The 25,150-nt window shown below is 51.0% G+C and overlaps 1 protein-coding gene and 2 long non-coding RNA genes across 4 annotated transcripts in view; 2 read left to right on the forward strand and 1 right to left on the reverse strand.

Annotated features, from left to right (window-relative positions):
- The window catches only part of B4GALT1 (beta-1,4-galactosyltransferase 1), a 47,980-nt gene extending 35,599 nt beyond the window's left edge, over positions 1-12,381 (reverse strand). The window contains exon 1 of the mRNA XM_023627468.2: positions 11,727-12,381. Within this exon, the coding sequence (XP_023483236.2) occupies positions 11,727-12,138 (412 nt within the window). The 5' untranslated portion in view covers positions 12,139-12,381. The remainder of the gene's footprint in view (positions 1-11,726) is intronic.
- Positions 12,382-12,764: 383 nt separating this feature from the next.
- On the forward strand, positions 12,765-15,310 carry LOC138920433 (uncharacterized). The gene is made up of 2 exons (XR_011431594.1): positions 12,765-13,442; positions 13,567-15,310. It is a non-coding gene; the product is annotated as an uncharacterized lncRNA (long non-coding RNA).
- A 941-nt stretch (positions 15,311-16,251) lies between these two features.
- LOC102150060 (uncharacterized) lies at positions 16,252-19,815 on the forward strand. Of its 2 annotated transcripts, none has more exons than XR_289387.4 (3): positions 16,252-16,387; positions 19,006-19,115; positions 19,554-19,815. It is a non-coding gene; the product is annotated as an uncharacterized lncRNA (long non-coding RNA). The 2 variants fall into 2 exon arrangements; XR_289386.4 differs by having other exon boundaries at positions 16,263-16,387; positions 19,565-19,815.
- The last annotated feature ends 5,335 nt before the right edge of the window (positions 19,816-25,150 follow it).

Here is a 25,150-nt window from a genome sequence, read left to right on the forward strand (position 1 = left end):
GGGCCTCACTAGTGAATTCTACCAGATATTTAAAGACGAATTAATACAAATCCTTCACAAAGTCTCCCTAAAACTGAAGAGGAGAACACTTCCCTAATCAGACAGAAACATCACGAGAAAAAAACTACAGGTAAACTTGTCAATTATACCTCAATAAAGCTGGGAAAAAACCTACAGCTCAATCTCTTATGAATAATAATCCTCAACAAAATACTAGTAAGCTGAATCCAGCAGCATATAAAAAGGATTATACACCATGACCAAGGAGGATTTATCCCAGGAATTCAAAATTGATTTATACGTGAAAAATCAATGTATAATACACCATATCAATAAATGACAAAAACAACATGATTATCTCAATAGACACAGAAATACATTTGACAAAACACTTCACCTGTTCATGATAAAAGCACGCAACACACTAGGAGCAGAAGGGAACGTCCTCACCTGATAAAGAGCATTGACAAAAACCCACAGCTAACATCACACTTAATAGCAGAAGAAAATGTTTCCCCCTAAGATCAGAAACAAGACAAGGACATCCTCTCTTATTCCATCTATTCAACATTGTGCTAAAGGTTCTAACCAGGGCAATTAGGCAAGAAAAAGAGCTGCTGTAAGAGTTAATAAAAAAATCACGCATGTGAAGTCCCTTCCCTATGCTCGGTACATGTAAGTGCTGAACAAGCATTATCTGTTGTGGGAGTGGCTGACGTGGCTGTTGCTGGACCCTAGGACCCTAGATTCACAAATGCTCCCACCGATTGAGTTTTCAAACTGACCAACTTACCCACCCATCCCTTGACTTTTGATTTTGTGCCTAGAAACTAGAATTGCTGGAAGGGGTAGTGGGTGTGGATTTGTCCAGTAAGACTCAAGCCTGGCTCTCAGGGCCCACTGACAGTCACCGCAGCTCCACACGGCTGGCCCTAGCGGGGGCAGCATTCAACTGTCCTGCAGCGATGCCCTTTAGCCATACTGAGCAGGAGCGCCTGCCTACATCAGATGCCAGGCAGGAAGAGACTCCAGAGAGCATGCAAGCCAAAGCCCCATCTCATCTTACAGATGGGTAAACTGAGGCCCAGTGAGAGGATGTGACTTCTCAGACATCACTCCGTAGGTTGGCACCAGAGCTGGGCTGAAGGGCTTGGCATCCTGGCTCCTAACACCAGCCTCTGGGTAGAGTAATGACGGGCTATCTACAGGCCTGTGCCTAAGTTTTTCTAGCACACTGGGCACAGGCCATTGGGCACCCCAGGCTGAGCCCACCTACGTCCAGCCCCCATTTTTTTTATCACATCCCTTCTCACCTCCTGAGACTCCACCAAACATCCAATGCTCCTTCCAGCTCCTCCTCCTGACCTCTCAGCTATCTGTAGTCTACGATGGCCACTCCTCAGGACACTGACAAACAATGGCCAATGGGGAAGAGAAGGCTGTGGATCACCACAGAATCCTGGCACACCTGACACAGGGCAACACACACTCCAGGTGCCCATGCTGTGGATTCACAAGATGGAGGCCTTCTCCCTGTGGCCTGGGGTAGGTCTCTTCATATAACCCAGGCCACAGACTCCAACAAACCCTGGCTCCAGGCTACACCATATCCCTAAGCTGTCATTACAGCCTCACACCTCTCCCTCCTCCTCTTAAGGCTGCCCCCATGGGGGGTGAAAAACCTGCATTTGGAGGAAAGTTTACTCTGCAGCCTCCTGTGTGGAACGTATACCTTCTGTGCCCAAGGGGATGGGTTAGGTACTGATGAAAAGGCAGAGTACTGATATTACCACATACCCCATTCTCATTTAAACCTCTTATCAACAGTTTGAGCTAAGAATTATCTCTCCATCTCACACAAAAAGAAAGTCTTGCCCCGGGTCCCCCAGGAATGATATGCTGGACAGCAGCTCTGGTCTGATTCCAAAGAGACCCAGAGAGTACTCTAAGTCACAGCTGACTGCTGTGGAATGCAGAAGAAAGGACACATGGAGGGGCTATAAGATGAAGGGAGCAGCTGTCACAAGTAGAATGCACCCTGACTGCTGGCCTTGTAAACTGGGTCACTGGAATCACTAGCTCTAAAGTCCTTCTACCATTTACGCAAGTCTGCAGGCGCCTGGTTATCTAAAGAAGAGGCATGCGCCTAGGGGGTGGCTATAGGGACAGAAGTGGCAATTCACATTTGTAGACCTCGCACTATTGAACAACTTATTTTCACTCAATATAATTTAAAAGCATTTCTTCATTTGGGCCCCGTTTCTGGAACCCACAAATCAGGGCTGTCAGATCAGAGTTCGTCCACTTGGGTTAAATTGTCAGGTACCCAGGCTAGCCCATCAAAACCTAGCACAGTTTCTGTGGATGGCTGCGTGCAGTGTTTCCAGCAACCAACACACAAAGTTTTAGATCAACACCATTTTTAAGCCAAGCTTTTAAAGCCAGAATCTGCCCTCATTCTACAGGTTTGGCTTCACAAGTAAAGGAAGAAGGAAAGGTTCTTATCTTGTGGCAAAGGTGTTTGAGGTGTTGAAAGAGCCACCAATAAGGCTCCTTTGTGGATACCGAGAACCTCAGCAGGAAATGCCCAAAGGCGATGGCTTATAGGAAAAGCTTCCCATCCAGGTCCAGAGCGTCCAGGTCCTGAGCAGCCATAGTGTCCTACATAGCGAACTGTCTCTCTCTCTCATACACACATGCAGGGCATGCACAAGGGCTGGGAGTCTAAGTGTGAGATCCCAGATATATCTGACTCTCCCTAGGAATCCACACTCTTTAAAAGCCAATATCCTTGGCGCAGGAATTTACAATTTAGAGCCTGTGGAGTATTCCAACCCTCCTGGAAAGCCAAGAGACAATGTGAACCAGTGTCATCAAGATGACCATACTCTCTGGCCTAGAAATTCCTCTCCAGGAATTTATCCCAAGGAAATAATCCAACCAAAGCGAAGAGCTACATACAGCAGAAACGTCCAAGATTATTTACAGCGGTGAAAACTGGAACGTTGAATGCTAAGGGATTATCCGTAAGAATTTTAGACAGCAGCTACAAAAGATAATTAGGATAATTATAAATCACATGACAGTTCCAAGACAACGATGGACAAAAATAGCAGAATGCAAAACAGTTTCACACTCTCATTGCAATAGAGTAAAATATGTGGGCGTTTGGAAAGCAATGGCAAGTTTTGTTACAGCGGTAGGTGCACATTTTGTTACAATGGTAGGTACGAGAATTACATTTTTTAAAAAACATTTAATGTGGTAACATTGTATTTTCAACTAAAAGAAAAAAAGGAATAAATCCTACATAGCAAAAGCCAAAACCTTCAAAAATAATAACTATTAGTACTACCAATAATAGACATATATTCAGAACTTTTTCTGTGTCAGGGTCTGTTCTAGACCTTTTCAGGGCTACTACCTAAATTTCACAACGTTGATGAGATAGAAACTATTATTATCTCCATTTTACAGGGGAGAACACTGAGGCACAGAGAGGATAACAACTTTCTCATATCAGCTAGCCAGCGTGACAGGCGGAAACATGCTGAGTCAGTTTCAAAGGTCATCCACCTGCTGAAATCTTTATGCCTGCTTAGGCAAAGACGACATATCCTCAGCAGAAGCCTCACCGCAAGAGCCCTGACATGGGAATTGGGTAGGGAATTTCAGAGACCTTTCATGCTGCAGATATGACCAGGATGTCCCCCTACAGCAACGCAGACTCCAGGAGGAAGAGAAGGAAGGGAGTTAAGACCGCCAGGTCCAGCCCACTCAAATGTCAGAGAGAGGAGAAGGGACCAGCAGAGTCGGGACTTGCCCAAAATGATATAATGGGTTAGAGAAGAACCAGACCTTGGGATCCTCACTCCAGTGGCCTTCAAGGCTTGGCCCTCCCTCCGCAGACCATGAAGCCCCTCTTTCTGTCTCTCTCTCCCATTCACCTTCCTTCCTTCGGTCCCTCAGTCTAGCTATCCTCAGCCTCCCACTGTCCAGCACCAGCTTCCCTCTTTCATCATCTTCCCTTCACCCTGCCTCCGCGTCCTGTCTTCTCCTGCCCTGCTGGGGAGTGTATGCAACAGCTGGGATCTCGGCTATGGCATTCTCCCCATGTGACAGCAACTAGACAAATTACAGCAGGCCCCTGCCCTTCCCAAGCAGGGAGACTGTTCAAACATGCCGAGAGACAGGGATGCTAAAATCGGTGTTCAGAAGCGAGGCCCTTCATTTTGCCTCTGGCCCTGGCCCAGACCACACATCTGGCTCGGTGCACCTCCTCAGCGCCCTGGGAGCACCCACGCTTCCTCTCTCTGACACCATATTGCCAGGGTCTGTCCACTGCTGAGGGGCTCCCCAAGAGCGGAGGCCGGCTCTTGTCCATGTGCATCTCCTGTGCTTTGTACAGTGTAGTTACCAATAAAAGTTCACTGGATGAGCAAATGAGTCTCCATTCATCCTCTTCCTTGGGGCCCCTCCTGAATTTGGGGTGAAGACTCAAGTCTACCCATTCTCAGCCAGGCAGGGACCCTGTCTAGGCTTCCTGAAGTGCTCCTCTGAAGGCTACACCTCACCGTCAAGCCCCCCGAGCTCCTATAATGCAAAGACCAGGTTCCTAGGTCCACCCTGAACATGGAGTCCTTTCCTGTTTTTTCAAGCTGGCAGTGTCCTGAAACACCAACGACAGCTCTGTGGTTTCAGGATGTCAAAGGCAAAAGGACATTATGCAAAACAGGAAGAAACTTTTGAAGAAATTTTTAAAGACATTTTTAGAACGCACCCTGTCATGGGGCCAGGCAATTATGGAACCGCCTGCCAGGGCCCCCCTCCATGACTCCCAGAGCCATGTGGTGGCGCAGGAAGGAGCCTGACCTCACACCACACTGGTCACACTGGTCTGACATAACCCTGCCCCTTCCCTCACAGAGCCTCCCCCTGACCCTTGGGCTTGCGCCAAATGGCCCCTGGAAGATTCCCAAACCCAAAGTGTCCCTCAGAAGAGGAGAATTTAGCCCCAGTGAGGACATTCAAACTGGAATAACTTCAAAATAGACCCTTTGGGAAGAGCCTGGCATACTGGCCTGAGGCTACATTGCTCTAACCCACCCGGACAAACCCCAAAACAGAGGGTCAGGCTCTGCTGGTCCCCGAGGGTTCTCCTGAAAGGAACTCCTGGAAACCTATGGGGTCTCAGTTCATGGCCCCTCCCCAGACTTGAGGACCCCTGCAGGGGGGAGAGCCTGCTACATGTTTCAGTCTGGTTTGCTGGCTCGTTCCCACACCTCCTGTGGCAACAGTCACATCTCAGTGTGTCAGCAGCACTGGGTTAGCGAACTGGGGTTCCCCTGGGACCACGGCCTCAGTGCCACAGCCCACGCAGGACCAGCCCAGGGACTTAACTGCCAGGGAGACAAATGGAGAAGTCACAGAGAAAGCTGACTCCTGGGGCATCACCCCGCCACCTCCCGCTTCTGCTGCCAGCAGATTTCTGCTCAGCCTCATCCCAAGAGCCTGTCCTACCGCCTGGCCCTCTGCCCCTGCCCCAGGCGCTTCCTGTGCCTACTTTCCTTTTTAATCAGAATTCTAGACACATCCTTCATTTAGCAATAAATGATACTCATCTGCCAGCACACAGTAAACCTCTAATTTTCAACGGGCCTACCCTTTAGGATGACTGGTTTGAAAACCTCCCCCTTCTCAAAACGCATTCACTCCTTTTTCTTTTCAGAATACTCTCCTATGGAAACAAACCAAAAAGTACATAAAGCCTTACGAAAAGTACATAAAGCCTTACGCACGAGCCTCAGTGGCCCTCTAAGGAAAAACAAAAACTCTGCGTGTGTGTTTGTCCAACAACAGTTGAATGATAAAAGAAAGTTCCGGCACATTCGGCTGACAACGATACAGCCTTTGTGGTTTTTAAAGGTGTAGGACTAAGTTTGTGACAAAATCTTAAGTGACAAATGCTGGGCAACCAGGTCACCCGTACCTATCTATGCCAATCCCTCTGTCCATCTATAAAGGATCAGCTACTTTCTTAAACACGTACAAGAAAAAAGACGAGCAGGAAAGATGCCCGACACGTTTCATACGGTGATAGACTACAGGTGTGCTTTTACACCTCTTTTTAACTTTTCAGATTATTTTCAACGAGCCTGCATTACTTTTTATAAAAAGGAGGAAGAGATTACCCACTCCCCAAAAAAACAGGCAAAAGCAGAGACCCACAGCCCCAGCCTCCAGCATCCCGGGGAGGCAAATCCTTCTCCCCTCTCTGCCTGGGCTTTCTAAGGGGCTTCAGAGGGACGGCAGGGGGATAGAGAAGGAGCTACGTAACACACCCAGACCAGGCATTAAAATCACTGCCGAAGAATTCAGCATCAGCCAATTATACAGCCCCTGGCCTTCATTTGTGCAGGGAAGGGGCGGGCCGAGGCCAGGCTGAAAAATGGAACTTGAAACACTGAGTGAGTGAGTCAGCCCCTCTGCTGTCTAAGGACAAATCCCTTTAGGCCACGTTCACCCAGAACCAGCTCCCAGCCAGACTCTGTCCCCTACCCCCAAGCCACCACAACCTTCCAACCCGGCGGTCTCCGACCTTTAGAACAGGGTCCGAGATCTCTCCCCAAGCTGGTGGCCTGCGTGGGCCCAAGTAAACACAGAGGCTCCCACCATGGAGGCCTCTGCAATTACAGCCACAGCCTGGCTCCCAGGAACCCTAGCCAAGGAAGGGACAGGAGGGGCCCTGGGGAGATCACCAAGTCCAAACCCACGACTTGTTAGTTCCCACAGGAGTCAGGGTCTGGCTGGCTGGCCCCCACAGTGACCTCCTTGCCCGGAGACCACCCTGGGCAATGCCAGAGCCAAATGTAAAATGGCCACAGGGCCAGGCCCTCAAAGGATTTAAGCCCAAAGGGTGGACTATTTGTCCTAAAACTGGATTGCTGCTTAACTGGAATTTCCAGGTGGACCTGGCTTGAAGCAAAATCCCAGTCTCTGCTTCTTATCAGAAGAGGGAGCGGACACTGAGTAGGGAACAAGGCGGAGGAGGTGCTGGGTGGCGGGAGAAATCACCAGGTTGGACTCGATCACAGGATGACTGGGCAGAGCCCAGCAGAGCCCCCAAAATCTGGAAGGTCCCCAGGGTGGAATCCAGGGAAGGGCTGGGACGGCCTCGACATTAACTGTTCTGTCATTCCCAACCCATAAATTAGCCTCGTCCCAGCCTGGGAACCCCGACCCCACTGCTACCCAGAGACTGCAACACCCGGCCATATGGCTGCTGATGTCTCATTAGAGTCATCGTAAAGCGGCAAGTTAACGATTACCCAGCAGAGCTCATGCGAGGTTTCAGGAATTAGAGGAACATTTTCACACAGTCGAATACAGACCAGAACTAGAGAGCTTTGATATCAACACTGGGTTTCTGAATAAGAGAAAGAAACAAGAAAAGAAGAAAAAGAGGGATGGAGAGCGAGAAGGAGACGGAGAGACTAAACACACACGCACAGGCTCTGGTTTCCCTAAATGACATCAGCGCGGTCTAGGTATGCCTCCTCTGCCTCAATCGTGAGTTCCTGAAGAGAAGGTATCTGGTCGTCTCCCTCTCTGGAGCTCTGGGGCCCAGCACAGGACAGGCACATAGTCGGAACTGGAGGAACGAAGTCACCAGATACCTTAGCCATCAAGGACATCCAGGCAAGCTGCCACCACGCAAGACCTTACGGACCGACCCACAGACACACCTAGCAGGGATCTTCCCAAACTCGAGGCCACATCAGGTGGCCCTGAGCCTCTGTACTAAATGTCTACTCGGCAACAGCCTCCAGGAAGAGCACTGAGTGGGCAGCAGGATACCTGGGTTCCAGCCCCAGAGGGCCACTCCCTGGCTGTGTGGCCCGAGGCAAGACCCCTCTCGCCTCTAGCACAATGAGGGATGGGGACCTGGGAACTGGAGAGTCCCATGCCGGGATGGTGCAGTTTGAGTCCAGTCCCACATGTGGCTCTTGCTCCATTTGGTTCATCAGGTGGAGGCACCCGCGCCGGCTGAGAGTCTGGGACGAACCAGAGCAGTAGGAATCACTTCTGCCACCACCAGGCCGAGTGGAAGAAAGCGAGTCAGAGAGGCATGGAGGGTATTTCTCAATCTCAGACTGTTAGACAAGAAGCCGTACACTATTTTCCCCAGGAAAAGCAACAGGACAAAACTGGTTTAAAGGACTAGTTACCCACACTCCCAGAGCTTAAAGATCTGGACACAGGCAAGGCTCCCTGTGCCTCCCCCAACCCCCAGGATGAGGCTCCAAGACTCACCCCCAAAGAAGAGAGAGAGCCCACTCCCAAGCCAAGGCCAGGACAGATGTCCTCAAAACATGCTCTGTCAAGGACAGCCTGCATGTCCACATGTGTGCTCATGGGGGAAGGCGGCGGAGGCCACGTGCTGGTGGAGAAACACCTGAGAGCAAGAGGCCAGCAGAGACCCAGCTAGTGTTTTTTCTGCCCAAGGGCACGAAGGGAGACAGAGGCTCGGCTGACAGCCCCCTCCCCCCCGCCCCCCCCCCCCAAAAGCTGGGGAAATCGGCTCACAGACCACTGCTCTCCCAGGGCCGCTGTTTGCTGGCCCAGGTGCCCACGACTCTCTGGTGCCCACCTCCAGACCAGGGTCCTCTTTCGAACAGACAAAAAGGATCTTCTCAAAGCACAACTGAGCAAGAGGGGCCTCTGGGGTCTAAGTCGTCCTGTGCTCACCCCCCCATGCACCTTTGAGGGGACTACACCAACCGTCCCGGGCCACAGTTGAGCCCCCAGGTCAGCCCCGACCACCCTGAGCAGTGCAACCTCAGGTACTGCCTGCCCCCCACCCAGCCCCTCTCTGGGCTGGCGGTGCCAGCGCCAGTCAAGTCACGCTGAGCTGCCGCCAAATCTGAGCAGAGATAAACATTCCGAGAAAAGAAACGCACGGCAAGGCCGCTGCTCCTCCCAGGCTGACTACATCTCAGGCAGACACCCAGGCGGCCAGGAGACAGCCTCACCGCCATGTTCCCCGAGCGGAGGCTGCCTGGACCCCAAGGGCCAAGAGGACGGCGGCTGCAGGCCTGAACCCCCAGAGAACTCCCCGGAACTTGTGGGAAGCCTCAGGCAAGGCCCACCTTCCCCCTGCAGCCCACACTCCCAAAGGCCTCCCACCAGCCTGAAGGGGTGCCCGGGGCAGGGCCCACTATGGCTCCAAACCCTGCCACCTCTCCTCCAGCACACACATAGGGGAGACAGAGGCAGGATTCAAGCTCAGGTCTATCTGGAGTCCACCCCATGGCTCTGAGAACCCGGGACAGCTCAAACAGTGACCCACCGGCAGCCCAGCCCGGTGCCCGGCTCCTTCGGGGAAAGGCATGCCCGTTGGTCACCACCTGCCAGCCGGGAGGAATCGCAGCACCTGGTCCAGACCACTGGACACCAGAAAGCAGAGCCGAGTCGCAGAAAGGAACTGCAAGTAGTGAAAAGGCCACCGCTCTAAACCCCGCAGATGCTTTCTCCCAGCAACCTCAAAACCACCCTCCAAGGGCTTCGGTTGACACCTGCCCAGCCGAACAGATGGGCTCGATCCCCCAGCCCACACTCTCCCAGGGTGACTTTCAGCTTTCTCCAAGGCCCCTCCGGGCCAGGAGCCTCCGCTCCGAGAGCTGCACGCAACCACTCAAACCTAAGGGCTCCAGAAAAATGCTCAGCCCTCACTTTCTGGGGCTCCCTCAGCGGCAGCCTAACCGTCATGGTCTCCCGCACCCACGTCACATGAAGGCGGCCATGCTAGAGAAGCCCCAGGGCCTCTCTCCTCACCCTCCCAAACGTTATCTCTCAGGAAGTCCTTTCATGCTGCCAATTCAGAATCACCTCTGAAATGCCAGTAAGGGCTCCCACCATTAGACAACAAAACAAAGCAGGGGAGGGTGACCAGGGCCTCCCACGCTTCATCGAGAAGATCCCATACCCCAAATGAACTTTGGGGTACTTTAATTTGCTAAATAATTTATCTTTCTTTCTGCACAATGTCCAGGCAACAATTAAAAACAAAAAGGACAAAACCTAGCCTCTCTGGGGTCTGGGGACTCTCTGTTCCCTCTTCTCTCTGCTGTTCAGAGCTATCTCCACCGGAGTCTGAGAAAATGGAACTTCAAGTCCTATTTGCCTACACGTACTTAACATACACAATCTCATTCAGTCCTAAAAATAACCCTGTGAGTTAAGCATCGACAACCCCATTTCCCACATGAGGAAGAGATTCTGAGAAACTCTCCGACACGCCTGACGTACAAGACTCAGCAGCAGGACAAAGATTTGTCTTCATTTTACAGGATGAGCCTGCTTCTCAGACTGACCATCCAGTCCAAAGGACTCCAACTTTCTGCTTTAATTAAAAGTCCCCCTTAACACCACAATTCTTGCCTGACCACTTTCAAGAGCTTCCTCCCAAACTTGGTCTGAAAATATTGAAGGAGTTACTGGAGAAATTGAGCAAGAGCGTGTAGGAGGCCTGGTCTGCCAGGCATTGCAGAAAAGTGACAGAGTTCCCACGGGCAGGATGCCTGCCCTCCCGCCAGGGCCCCTCACTGGGAACCACATTCTCTAAACCCTGGCACTAAAAAGGAGCAGCCACCTGTCAGGTACCCTCGGGAGCAACCTGTGGCTGCCGAGAGTCTGACCGCCTGTGGATTACAGGTCAAGGAAAGGTCTGGGCAGGCAGGGGCTCAGCCGCCTCCTGAGGTAAGGAACGCAGAGTCACCCACCCAAGCTCCCAGCCCATGCCTAAAGAGAGGCTGGAGGCCACGGTCCACATCATCTGGGCAAGATAACCAGGCTGCTCCAGGGAAGGGACAACTGGGTGCTAACTGGTTCCAGTTTAGCACTCCAGCCCCCAGGGTACACACATTGTACTCCTACAAACACCACCCGCCCCTGGGAGGGCCCTGCTCACTTAGGTTTGGGGAACCTACCAGGGCAGGAAGCAGGGGAGGAGGGCCCCAGGGCAGGGATCTACCCCGAGGAGGAACTGAACACAACAGTGACAATCTACTGAGGGCTTACCCTCCTTAATGTAAACCCTTGTTTACAATGTTTCATTTAATCTTCCAAAACAACTGCCTGAAACAGTTACCATTTATTATCCCCATTTAAGAGGTGAGAAACCAGAGGCTTAGGGAGATGTCATTTGCCCAAAAGCTCCGGAAGAAAGTCAAACCACACTCAGGAGAGAGCGGCGCTACGGGAAGACAAGAGATGTGAACTGGGAGCTCAGCTCCCTTCCCCACTGGAGGCCTCACCATCAGTCAGTCCTCCAAACCGCAGCGAGTCACTCGGAGGTGCCTCCTGGTCCCTACCAGGGTCAGCAGGGTGGAAGCGGCTCCAAGCCTTCAGCCGACTCAAACTCCAAAACTTCTTGAGGTTTGGACCAGAGCGAGGAAGTCTCCAAGGCCTTCTCGGGTTCTGAGGCCAGAGGGGCCTGCGGCTTCCCTACTCGCCCCCGCCTCAGCTTCCAACAGGAATCCAAGGGGACTCACCTCCCAACCTCTCACCCTCACCCGTTCCGGGACCCGTGTGGGATTAGGGACTCTGATCCGGAATTAGGGAGGCTGGCTGTCGCGAAACAGGGCACGGGCGAACGTCCGGGGGACCCTGTCGGGGAAATCCAGGGGAGTCGCAGTCCTCGGACTGGCGCCGACCCGGGTCCTTACCGAGCAGCGGGGACTCCTCGGGGCAAGCGGGCAGCGACACTGCTGTGCCGGGAGACAGCGCGGCCAAAGTCAAGTTGCGCGCGGGGCCGGGACGGGAGTCTGCGTCCGGGCTGGAGTCACGACCCGGGCGCGGCTGGAAGGAGGCGCCCCAAGGCAGCGGTGGCGGGGCGCCCGGCGGTCGGAGCTCCCTGGAGGGCTGCCCGATGGCGGCGGCGCCGTTCGAGCCGCCCTGCACCGAGGTGGAGACTCCCACCAGCTGGGGCAGGCGGCTCAGGTCGCGGCCGGCCAGGTAGTAGACGAGGGTGACGCCAAGGTGCAGCGCGCAGACGGCCACGAGCAGGCGGCAGGCCCGCTGCAGGGACGCGCCCGGCATCGCGGCGCTGCCGCCCAGGAGCGACTCCCGAAGCTTCATCTTCCCGCCGCCGCTTTAAGAGGGGGGTGGGCAGCGGCGGGGAGGGCGGCCCGCCCGCGGGCCCCCGGCCAGGAGCTGCCGGACCACGGGGCTCGGGGGAGGGGCCGGAGCGCAGGCAGGAGCGCGGCGTCGGCCGGCGGGCGGGCGGGCGGGCGGGCGGCAGGACGCGGAGACTCGGGCTGCCCAGCCACCGAGCAGGGAGAAGAGCGCCCGAGGCGCGGGCGGGGCGGGGCGGGGCCGCCGGCGGGGCGGGGCCGGAGCGGGGTTTTCTGGACCGGGGCGCGGGGCGGGGCTGCTGGGCGCGGGCGGAGGGGCGGGGCCGCTGTGCGCGGGCGGAGGGGCGGGGAGAGGGGCTGCAGGGGTGGGAGGGGGCTGCAGGGGCGGGGCCTCGGGAGGGGCTGCAGGGGTGGGAGGGGGCTGCAGGGGCGGGGCCTCGGGAGGGGCTGCAGGGGTGGGAGGGGGCTGCAGGGGCGGGGCCTCGGGTGGGGCTGCAGGGCCGGGAGGGGGCTGCAGGGGCAGGGCCGCCGGCGGGGCGGGGCCGGAGCGGAGTTTTTCTGGCCCCGGGCGCGGGGCGGGGCCTCGGCCCTGGGGGCTGCAGGGGCGGGGCCGTCTCCAGGGGAGGCTCCGCCTCCGGATCCACCGCCCGGCGGCGCACCGCCCCTCTCCTGGGTCTTCGCGTGGGACTTCGGTCGCTGGAAAGCCGCGCCCCCTCTCCCCCCTGCTAGCCGACCTCGAGATGCGCCGCCACTTCCTCGGATGCTCGGGGCTGGGGTGCGGGCTGGGCCTGCAGCGCGGCGGCGGAGCAGAGGGCAGAGAGGAGAGCAGGCGGGTTGTCCTGAGGGTTGGGGGCCGCCGCGGCGTTCCAGCCTGGTGGCCGGGGGGGAGGGGCGGAGAAAGGTTGCCCAGGAAATGGGCTTCGACGCCCGTGGAGGGTGGGACAGCGGCGGAGGATTCTCTGGGACGTTCGGTGCCCCGTCCCTCCTACCCCTAGGCCCCACTGCCATTGCGGGGGCCCAGCCGAAAGATGGGCCTTCCCCGGCGCCCTGCGGAAAAGAAAGTGCATGAGGCCCCGCTTCTCTCCTCTAGCCCAGGCTGGGGGACCGCAGAGGGCGCGGTGTGTTGGGTGTGTTGGGGGGGTGCCTCTCCTAGTGCATCCTGCCTCGCGAGGTTACATACCCTAAGTGGGAGGGTGGCAGGGAGCCTCGCTAACTCGCGGGCCCGCAAGCAGGAGAGAAGGCGCCTTTTTGCCATCTGCACCGGCCTGGACACAATCCTGTAAAGTGGGAGTTGTCCCCATCTCACAGGTAAAGAGTTCAAGGCTTACGAAGAGAAGAAGCTTGCCTAAGACCCCACAGCTGGTGAGAGGCAGAGGCAGAATTCGGACTCCAAAACCTTTATTTACCAAGTTTTCCCCTTTCTGATTTACAGGTAAAGGCTGGAGGCTGTGTGGGTGAGAGGCTTAGGCGTTGAGGTCTCTTGGTTCAGATTTGGCCCAGAGGCCACTCCTCAGACCCACCTGCTGCCTGAGTGAGCAGGGACACCTCACTCCTGAGGAAGAGTCACCGAGGTGCTGCCGTTTGTCTGGATGGAGCAGCTGAGGGCTCTGGCAGCCACCGCTGCTATGGGGGGATGCTAACAATAGACGGGGAGTTTACTATATGCCAGCAGGACACAAGCCTAACAACTCTGTGAAGTAGGCAGTTGTGACTGTCTCCATTTCACAGATGAGGAAACTGAGGCTCAGAAGTTGACAGTTGGTTGTGATCATACAGAATCTACTTTCTTCGCTTGGCTTCCTGGACACCAGGCTTTCCTGATCTTCCTCACTTCTCTGGCTGCTTCTGTCTTCTCTGTGGGCTGCTCCTTCTATGCGCCAGTTGCTGTAGGCCCCAAGCCGTAGTCTGCAGCGCTCTTTCCTGTCCATACTGACTCCCTCGGAGTGATTTTTTTTTTTAATATTTTTTATTTATTTTTATTTTTATTTTTGCTGAGGAAGACTGGCCCTGAGCTAACATCCACTGCCAATCCTCCTGTTTTTGCTGAGGAAGACTGGCCCTGAGCTAACATCCGTGCCCATCTTCCTCTACTTTCTATGTGGGACGCCTACCACAGCATGGCTTGCCAAGCGGTGCCATGTCCTCACCCGGGATCCAAACCAGTGAACCCCAGGCCACTGAAGTGGAACATGCGCACTTAACCGCTGCGCCACTGGGCTGGCCCCCCAGGGGTGATTTCCAATACCTATGTGTTGATGACTGCAAAATTTCCATCTCCAGCCTAGACCTCCAGACTCACGTTCAACTGTCTATCAAACTCAACACACCTGGCCCCCAAAACCTATTCCCCATACTCCGCTCCCATGCTTACCTGTGTCAGAGAATCGTACCAGTGTTCCGTTCCCTGAGCCCAAAACCCAAAAGGTGTCCTCCATGTGCCACTCTTCTTCTCAAATGCCTTTTCCAGTCTCTCAGCAAGTCTTGTCAGCTCTAGCTTCAAACCATCAGAATTAACCACCCCCTAACTCTGCTGTAACCTCCTGGACCAAGCCACCATCGTCGTGCCCTGGGTTATACAGTAGCCTCCTAATTGCTCTCCCTGCTTCCACCTCCTCCATGCGCTCTCCCAGTCTATTCTCCAGATCACCTCTAGGGAGGTCTTTGTAAGCACAAATCAGATCATGCCATTTATCCTCATAACAAAATCCCCATCTGTAGACGTCCTATCTAATCTGGTTCCCATCTCTCTTCCCCATCCTCATCCATCACCCTCTACCATGCTTTCCCTGCTTTCGCCACACTAACCTAATTGCTATTCCTTGAATTTGCCCTGTTTCTTCCTGCCTCAGGGCCTTTGTACTTGCTGTTCACTTAGCCTGAAATACTCTTCCCCCATATTTTGTTCAGATCTCTCAAATGTCACTTTATGAGAGAGATCTCAGAACTGTCCCCCACTCACATCTGTTTAACCTGATTGATTTTTTTCAGGACAGGTTTCACTACTCAACATTATACACTTATACATTTATTTGTCGTTGTCTGTCTCCCTCATTAGAAAATTAGTTCCGTGAGTGCAGGAACTTTCTCTCTTGTTCACTACTGAATCCTCAGCTCCTAGAACTGAACCTAGCACAGAGTTGGCACTGAATAAAATATTTGTTAAAACACCTGTTAAATGAATGCTTATGATCGTCTTGCTAATGTGGGAAGGGGAGAAGGCAAGAACTATCGCTAAGCTATTTTAGAACACAAAAGTCAAAAGTTTTTCCACCAGGGAGCTGGTGAGGGTGAAGCTGACGCCAACCGCCTATGCTGAGAAGAAAATGTCAGGCCAATGAGTGAGGAAGGGTCAGAACAGTCCCTCATCTGAAAAAGGAGGGGGTGGGGAATGCTGATGTGTCTTCCACATGTTCAGATTATGGCCAGGAGACAGGGCTGAGGGGAGGCTAGGGTCCCAGGTGTATCCTGGGGCCCTCTTTGTGGCCAGGACGCTAGGAAAAGGAACAACACTTGCAAACTGTCTATCCCTTGGGAACATGCAGAGTCCACAGAAGCTTGAACACCAGGCTCACCAGCCCCCCGATCCAGAGGTACCTAGAATCAGTAAATTTCTCGCTTCAGAAAGGTCCAGGTCAGAAACCTGCTTGATAACATCATCCAGCTGTGCAAACATGAACTGGTGTTAGAGAGACAGACCCAAAGAAACTTCCTTCAGCTCTTTCCGCTCTCAGTTCTGTCAGGTGAAAACTTCGTCCCATCCCATCGGAGACACCTGGAGAAGGAAGGCGGGCTGCTGACTGGCCCATCCAGGGTTTATCTGCCCTGAATCACTCAGCTCTCTGCTTCTCCCTGCCGGCCGCCTTCAGCTGGTTAGCGGCATTTCCTCTGCCCTCTGACGGCACTTTTGTATGTACCTCCCAGTTCACATTTCTGCTTCACCCTAGTAGATCAGAAGGGCATAGAACAGTGCCTGGCATGGGGTAGACAGTTATTTCATTTATCTACTTCTGCATAACCTCCCCCCACCGACCCCCGCCTGAAAACTTAGTGTATTAAAACTAACAATTTCTCACAGTCGTGTAGGTTCAGCTTCATCTAGAGTCAGTTGGGCTCTGGCACAGCTGGAGGTTCCAAATGGCCTCATTCACATGGCTGGCAGTTGGTGCTGGCTGGGGGCTGGGTCAGAATGGGTCGTGGGTCAGGGGCCTTGGTTCTTCTCCACGTGGACCTCTCAGGAGCATTTCCAGAGCAAAGTAAGAAGATGCAGATCTCTTAGGGCCCAGCCTTAAGGTCACTTCTGTGGAAATTTTAGCTAAAACAAGTTACAGGGCAGGCCGGATTCAAGAGGAGGAGGGGTAAGGAATTGGCAGCCATCTTTTTAGGTCTTCCATGGTTTGCCCACTGGCCACAAATTATTTGGATTCTTCCCACGTGTAAAATGCATTAATCTCCCAAGATCTCCCAAAGGCTCATCCCATTAAAACTTGACTTCAGGCTCAGGCTCTAGGTCCAGAATCTAATCATCCAAATCAGGTCCAGGTATGGTTCCTCAGCTTCAGGGACCTATGAACTACAAAACAAGGTACCTTCTCCCTCCTCCTCTTCTTGAGGAATTCAGTCCAAAAGCCATTAGGTAGGGAGAATAAGGTGGGAGGCCAAACGGCATAGACAGTGTGTCAACGCCCACACAAATGAGGAGGGGGGCGTGGAGTGAGAGGTGGGGAGGGTGGCAGCCCAGCACAGGGTGTCAAAATGCAAGCAGACTAAAGAGTAAATGCGAATGGGGTATTAGGGTATTAGGGGCTTCTGTGACGTGGGGCAGCCCAGTGCAGGATGTTGAAGCCCAAGGTAGACAAGGAGATTGTTAAAGACAGAAAGACTGATAAAAAGTAACTATATATATGGATGATGAGAGTTACCCAACTTTCTGACTGTCAGAGAAGGGAGTTACAAATATAGAAAGGAGAAAACTAAAATGAACTCTTTGAAACTTTATTGGAATTGGAGAAATCGGTGTGAATTCATGGCTTTCAATGTATCGATAGTGAAATAAATATAGATGTGTGTGTTTGTACACAAATATGAGTGAATATCTGGGAGCAGGCCTAGGAGCGGAAACTTGCCAATAGCAATGAGCACAGCTAGCACCCAAATCTTGATTTCTAAACACTGTTTTCCAATAGAAAGAACTAGATATTCTTGGAGAAAAGGCTGATTTCAGGGATAGACCAGGGATATTACAAGATGAGCCTGGAAAATCTTGTTCCAGAAAGTAAGAAGGAGCTTGAAGAATGATAAGGATATGTCAAATGAACATAGAAATCAGTTTGAAGGGGCTCCCATTGGCCAAATATGAAACTATTTGAGCATTAAAATAAATATTGATAGGAGCAGTTTACAACTAATTGAATAAAATAGGAAACCATGAGTTCATACTGATAAAAGAGACATGAAAGTTTGATGAGTAACGAAATATTTACATAAGTTCAAGGTACCTACCCCACAAAATACTTGTAATTTCAAAGGGAAATGTTAGAGAAATGCAAATTGTGAAACATTCTACAAAATAACCATCCTGAAATCTTAAAAAATGTCAAGGTTATGATAGTCAAGGAAAGACTGAGGAACTGTTCCCCATTGAAAGAGACTAAAGAAAAATGACGTGCAACACCATGATTCTGAAGTGGATTCTTCTGCCGTAGAGGATAGTTTGAGGACGACCAGTGAAGTGTGAATGGGGACTAAGGATAAGATGATAGTAATGCATCGATGTTAATTTCCTGATTTCGATGGTTGGCTTGTGGTTATGTTAGAAATATGCGTATAACATTTTGGCGTAGTATGGCATCATGTCAGAAACTTACTCTCAAATAGTCCAAAGAAATATTTGTACTAAACTTGCAACTGTAAATTATCTCCACACCCCCTCCCCCATATCCAACATACAACGGGAAGACAGGGACAGGAAAATCACAATAGATACTCCCACTTGGAAAGAGGATAACGAAAGGTACATAACAGTCACTAGTCCTTAGGAAATCTGAGATCCAGTAGCGCACAGGACACCAAGACCCCCTGCTCCAGGTGGCTCTTACCTCTACCCTCTGGGCTCTTGGCTCCATCCTTTGAGTTATTCCTCCTTTTCCATAAGAAATAGCCCTTGTGCAGCAGGGTAACACGTTCAGGCTGCTTCCCTGGGTGTCCAGTGTCTTCATTTCATTTTAAACTGTGTCTATTTTAGTCCAAGTCAGTGATACTTATGCTAGTACAATTCTCTTAGGAAAAAGCAGAAAACTTTGTGAGTTTCCCATGAATCTTACTGAGTTTCACTCGATTAGACAAAAAGCATACCCCCAAATCTCCAGATAAGCCCCTCCCTTCTTTAGGCTGTCAGTCAGGGTGGCTGCCGTGGGACAAATCCTTAAGATTCTTAGAAGCACTTTGGGACTCTGCAAGCTTCTGGGTTCCAAAGTGAATGCTCTATGTTTTAGGTTTTTCTTTTGGAAGCTCCCCACTTCCAGGTGCCAATTTCTGTTTCAATTACCTATTGCAGGAGTTGGCAAACCAGGTTCCATAAGCCATATCCAGCCCTCCACCTGTTTTTGCAAAGAAAAATTTTTAGAAATCAGCCGTGTTCATATGTCTTCCTATTGTCTGTGTTTGCTTTTGTGCTACAGTGGCAGAGTTGAGTAGTGCAACAGAGAACAAATTGCCTGCAAAACCTAAAAAAAAATAACTAATCTTTTATAGACAAAGTTTGCCAACTCCTACTATTCAAAAAACGACCCAAAGATGAATTTCTTAAAATAACAACAATTTAGTATTTCTTAAAATTCTGTGTATTAACTAGGTGGTTTTCTGCTTCATATAGTGTTGCCTGAGTTAACAGAATGTCTGGAACGTACAAATGGCCTCCCGCACATAGCTGAAAGTTGGTGCTGATTGCCGACTGGGAATTCAGCTGTAGCTGTTAGCTGAAGTGTAAGTCAGTAAAAGTGAGGCCATCTTGTTTTGCTAAATGGCCCCAGCTTCTCCTCTGTGTGACTACTCGCTGCTCTGCATGTACTTTGAAAAATTCACATGCTCTCCTGATTTATGGCCTCCGCTTACGTATGTACTCCCTGATACCTTGATAAATTAAAACTTTGGGGGCAGGCCCCATGGCCAAGTGGTTAGGTTTGTGCTATCCGCTTTGGCAGCCCAGGGTTTCTCCGGTTCGGATCCTGGGCGCAGACATGATGCCGCTCAACAGGCCACGCTGGGGCGGCATCTCACATGCCACAACTAAAAGGACCTGCAACTAGAATACACAACTATGTACTGGAGGGCTTTGGGGAGATGAAGAAAAAAAAGACTGGCAACAGATGTTAGCTTAGGTGCTGATCTTTAAAAAAAATAAATAAACCTATGTTCTATGAGTTTTTCTCCAGGAACAGGCTGACCACAGGTGGAAAACACACCTACAAGGCATCCATCGTAGCTCGCAGAAGAATGGAACAGTGTGATACCTGGAGCCTGTCATGCCTGGAGACCAACATCCCTGGACCCCTCCTTACTGCCCATTTTCCCTGTATAACAGCCTCAAGATTCTGAAATCCTCAAAGATGAGTTTTTGAGACATTAGTCACTGGTCTTCTGATTAGCCGGCTAATCTCATTAAACTTCCTTTCTCGATCTCTAACTCATTGTGATTAATTGGCTCAGATCGTGGTGAGTGGGGTGAGCCCATTGGTCAGTACCCGAAGGTCTCAGTTCTCCTCCATGTGGGCCTCTCCACATGGCTGCTTGGGCTTCTTTACAGCATGGCAGCCAGATTCTAAGAAGGAGTATTCCAAATGCATAGGAGGGAGTGGAAGATCCAAGGCTAAGTCTTGGACATTATACAATGACACATCTGCCACATTTTGTCGGTCAGAACAAGTCACGGGGCCAGCTCAGATTTAAGAGGAGGGGAAATAGACTTCACCTATTGATGAGAGATGTGGTAAAGAATTGGTAGCCATTTTTAACCCAACACAACACAAATAAGCTGCTTGTCAGGATGCTACTCCCATCCACACTTTGCTCCAAGTGCCCAGCTGAACTTCTTCCTGTGACCTGAAGTGAAATCAGACTCCTCCTCTCACCTCTTTACCCCAATCCCCACAAAGTGCCTCTATCTCTGGGTCTAGGCCCCACACGGTGACCTTGGCCATGCATTCCTAGCAACATCTACACCCAGGACATGATATGCTCACAATCTCTTGAGATGAGTTCTTTGCCTCACATGCAGAAGCCTGGGAACTGCCTTCGATACTATATCTGAGTCTGCTGGAATATGCCCTCTGTCTTAGTAAGTTATTGCCAAATAATGCTACATAGCAAATAACCGCCTAATCCAAGAGCTAGACAACAATAAAGCATTTATTCCTCTCTCATGTGTCCGTGGGTTGGCTGCGGCAGCTCTGCTTAAGGCTGTAGGTCTCAAGGTTGGCAAGGTGAGTCTACTCCATGTGTCTCTGTTCTTCTGTGATGCCTCCCACGGGCATGTTTTTCACATGGTGATGGCAAAACCACAAGATGGGGGAGAAAAGAAAGCCAATGCCTTTTAGGGACTGTGCTTGGAGTGGCCACTTCTATTCACATTCTGTGAGGCAAAGCAAGTCACTTGACCAACCCAACATCAGCAGGGCAGGAAAATGCATTCTGCCTCTAGCGGGAGGAACTTCAAAGTCACATGGCAAGGGGATTGGATGGAGGGAGTGGTGAAGAAATGAGAAAAATGCAATCTTCCATTCTATTTTTTTTTTTCTGGAGCTAGGATGGTTGCTGGGAACTGTGCTCCAGAACAGCTCACAATTTGCAATTCCTCTGGTCTCCCCACCTCTGGCTTCCTGCCCTTCCCAATCTGCCCTATGGACTTGGTCAGATTTCAGCATTGGAGGGAACCTGGAAGGACACCACCTCTTTCATCCAGTGAACGATTGCCACACACAGTATACTGTCTGAGAGTTCATCCGGTTTTGCATGCACACCTCCAGTGATAGGGAGCTCCCTATAGCCTGCTCTGTTGTGGCTATCACTGACCCAAGAATTAAGATGTTCTTTGTGAAGCTGAAACTCATCAGTAGCAGTGATGCCAGCTAGCTATGTTCCTTGGAGCCAGCGAGAATAAACTGAGTCCTCTTTCACTTGATGGTTTCAGTTATTTAAAAAGATCGGACGTGTGCCTTCTCCCAGCCTGAAGACCACTCCTCTCTAGGCTGACTAATACCTATCATTTCTACTGTTCTTCATGCTTCATGGTCGAGTTCCTTCTCTGTGTGGTTCACTTTTCTCTGGCCAGGCTCCAGTCTGTCTCTTTCCTTCATAAAAGAGCAGTGCCCAGGACTGAATGCAGCATTCCAGCTGGGGTCTGAGCAACAGAACAGAGCAGGACCATTGACCACCTCCATAGTCCCAAATGTCATGTTTTCTTCAATGCCTTCTAATGCAACATTCACTTTTTTAACTTTTTATTATCATTATCATTATTATTATTATTATTATTATTTTGGTGAGGGAGACTGGCCCTGAGCTAACATCCATTGCCAATTTTCCTCCTTTTTTGCTTGAGGAAGATTGTTGTTGAGCTAATATCTGTGCCAATCTTCCTCTATTTTGTATGTGGGATCCTGCCACAGCATGGCTTGATGAGCGGTGTGTAGGTCTACACCCAGGATCTGAACCTGCAAACCCTGGTCCACTGAAGCGGAGCACATGAGCTTAACCACTATACAACCAGGCCAGCCCCACAACATTCACTTTTTTTTTTTAAGATTTTATTTTTTCCTTTTTCTCCCCAAAGCCCGCCAGTACATAGTTGTATATTTTTAGTCGTGAGTCCTTCTAGTTGTAGCATGTGGGATGCCGTCTCACCATGGCTTGATGAGCAGTGCCATGTCCGCGCCCAGGATCTGAACTGGCGAAACCATGGGCCACCGAAGCAGAGCACATGAACTTAACCACTCTGCCATGGGGCCGGCCCCAACATTCACTTTTTGATCTTCATGTTAAACTAAAAGACAGGGCTGAAGACAGAATCCTGGAACAGCAGAAACACTGCTACACATTGACTTGGATCCCTTAAATACAGTCATTGTACCAATCAGGATTTTTGACTGCAAAACAGTCAATTACCACACTGCTCTGCCGTGGCCACCACTGCCAGTGAGCACTCCATACCACCAGGTCAGGACTGTTCAAGCTGCTGCTGCTGTTGCCATGACCCCTGCCTCTTAGCATCACCCTCTAAAGATTCAAAGTCCTGGATGGGAGTGGCTGAGCCCAGTTCACATGCCTGAGCCCTAGCTGCCAGGAAGTAGAAAGGAGGATCTTACCCTTTCTGCTTCCATGGTGGGAGCCAGGGCACTAGAGCCCTCCAGGACTATATTACTATTATTTAAAAATTCTTGCAAAATAAGATGGGGGTTGCATGCTGAGTGGACGGATATAATGGCAAAGGTGCACTCCAGTCATTTATCAGGTTTCCTTACCTCTCAATCATACTATCATCCAACCCATATTTCCCACTTTATCCGCAAGAATATCACAGCAGAGATTGTTAAAGGCCTCGCTGAAGACCCAGTTTGCCAACAGACTATCAAGAGCAGCTCTGCGATCTGTCAGTTCAGAGACCGGTCAAAAAAGGAAATTTGATTGTCCTTGCCCTGACTTGTTCTGAGCAATCTCCACTTCCTTTATATCTTTAAAAAAAATCTATTCTTGAAGGAGAATATAGTTGGCGGAATCAACTTTTTCCCCGGTACAGCACAGGTGTTAATTTTGTCTGTCCTGTATTCATTCCTCCTGGTAAGAGAGCCCACTCTTCCCAATGGTTGGGATAGGCTAACCTCACCACTGGCTCCTCAACGGACACATGACTCAGATCTGGCCAATCGGAGCACTGTTTCCCTCTGGCCACAGTGATTGGTTCAGGGATCAACACATGGCCCAAGGGGGCCAAGAAGCAAAGGTCCTCTCTTCCCCCAGGACTTCTGCTGCAAATGTTGGGAAAAAAAAAAAAACCCTTCCTTTCCTCTGGGGTGGCCAGCCTGGAGTTGCCGAGGATGTTGTAGCTTTCTAGGACCTGTATAACAAATCGCAACATGCTTCACGGCTTAAAGTAACAGAAATTTCTTTTCCCGCAATTCTAGAAGCTAGAAGTCCGGAATCAAGATGACAGCAGGGCCATGCTCCTTCTGGAAGCTTTAGGGAAGACCCTTTCCTTGCCTCTCCTATCTTCTGGAGGCTCCCAGCAGCCTTGGCATCCCTCGGCTTGTAGCTGCATCGCTCCAATCGGCCTCCGCCTTCACATGGCCGCCTCCTCTCTGTATATCTTCTTCTGTCCGTGTGTCCTCTTCTCTTCTTATTAGGACACCAATCACTAGACATAGGGCCCACCTTAATCCAGTATGACCTCATTTTGAGTTAATTACATCTGCAAAGACCCTCGTTCCAAATAAGGTCCATTCTGAGGTTTTGGGTGGACGTGAATTTTGGGGGTACACTATTCAACCCCCTACAGCTATCACGTGGCAACAGCCTGCCTGAGAATGAAGCCAGCCTGGAGGCAGGGGTGCGGCTGTATCTGACTCCTCCTGGACTTACCAGTCATGTGAACCGGCAAATCCCTCCTCCCTTCTTTTTTTCCTTAACTCAGTTTGAAGTAACAAAAAGAAACTGCTACCACCCTTCCTTTGGCAAAATTAGAAAATCATTTGCACATGGCCAATGTTCCACACTTCTTCCTACTGTACCCGTCCTCCAAGTTTCAGACAGGGATTGAGCAATCTCACTTGGAAGTCCTCTCAGTGCCTTGGATTCACTTCATTTGGCCAGGAAACAAATTTATTTTGAGCAGCTACGTGATCTCTTACAGTGTCTTCCACCGTATTCCTACCTTTAATTTTTATTATGGAAAGTTTCAAAAATATGCAAAAGTAGAGAGAATAGTATAATGAATCCTCATGTTTCTGTCCCCCTACATTCGCTTCATCTATACCCCCACCTTCCCTCTGCCTCTTGCAGGATTATGTTAAAACAAAGCTCAGATGCCATATAACTAATTTATCCTCTTCAACCACTATTCTGAGCTTTAAATCCTCTCGTCGCTGCATTTGAGGAGTTCTGTCCCTTGCAAAACGAAGCAAATACTTTACACGTAGAAAGCGTACAAGTGACATTTGAGAACAGAGGCCCCGCCCTCAGGATGTTCCGCCTAGTGGGAGAGAAGACAAGAAGCCCCTCCAGGGCTTGCCAAACCTCAGTGTAATTCACCGGGGAGGTCGTGTTGCAGATGCAGCTTGAACAGGTGGGAGGAGGCAGGGAATTCTGCAGTTCTGACAAGCTCTGGGTGGTATCAACGCTGCCGGTCTGCGGATCTCACTTTGAGTTGCCAGGCCCTAAGCCGAAAGGCAAAGGAAAAAAGCAACAGGGTGTTACGTAAGGAAGAGGAGATGGGTCACAGGGCTTAAAAACTGGCTTTTGAATAGCTTACCACAGTTACCCAAATTGATTTTTAAAGTATTCCAGAGGGAGAGTAACATTGAACCAAGCACTGAGGGAGCCACAAAAGAAATTTTAGAAACTCTGGGAAGAGAAGGCGGGTTACCTGGCAGTTCCAAGAAATCCATATAATGGAGGGTGAAAGGGTCTAACTAGCTCATCGTGACTCCTTTTTCTAAAAACTTGGCCTTCCTGGGATGGGTCCTCTGTAGCCATTTTTGTACTGCTTGACCCGACCCACCAGCCACAGCTATTTGGACCGGAGGTGAACACCGGACCCAAGCTGGGCCAATCAGACGGTCTCTCCTGAGAATTTGGATTCAAGATTCAGGACAGTCAGTCAGTCCTTGGGTGTGGCTGGAACTGAAATTATGTAAGCATTCCACCTTCTGCCAATACGTACAGAAGCAAAGGAAGGTGGGAGAATCAACAGACCACAAAGAGAAACGGACCTAGAAGTGAAGGCAGAGTGCTGCCTGCAGTCCTGAGGC

The sequence above is a fragment of the Equus caballus genome, chromosome 23, assembly GCF_041296265.1.
Source record: "Equus caballus isolate H_3958 breed thoroughbred chromosome 23, TB-T2T, whole genome shotgun sequence".
In the NCBI taxonomy this organism is placed as follows: Eukaryota; Metazoa; Chordata; class Mammalia; order Perissodactyla; family Equidae; genus Equus; species Equus caballus.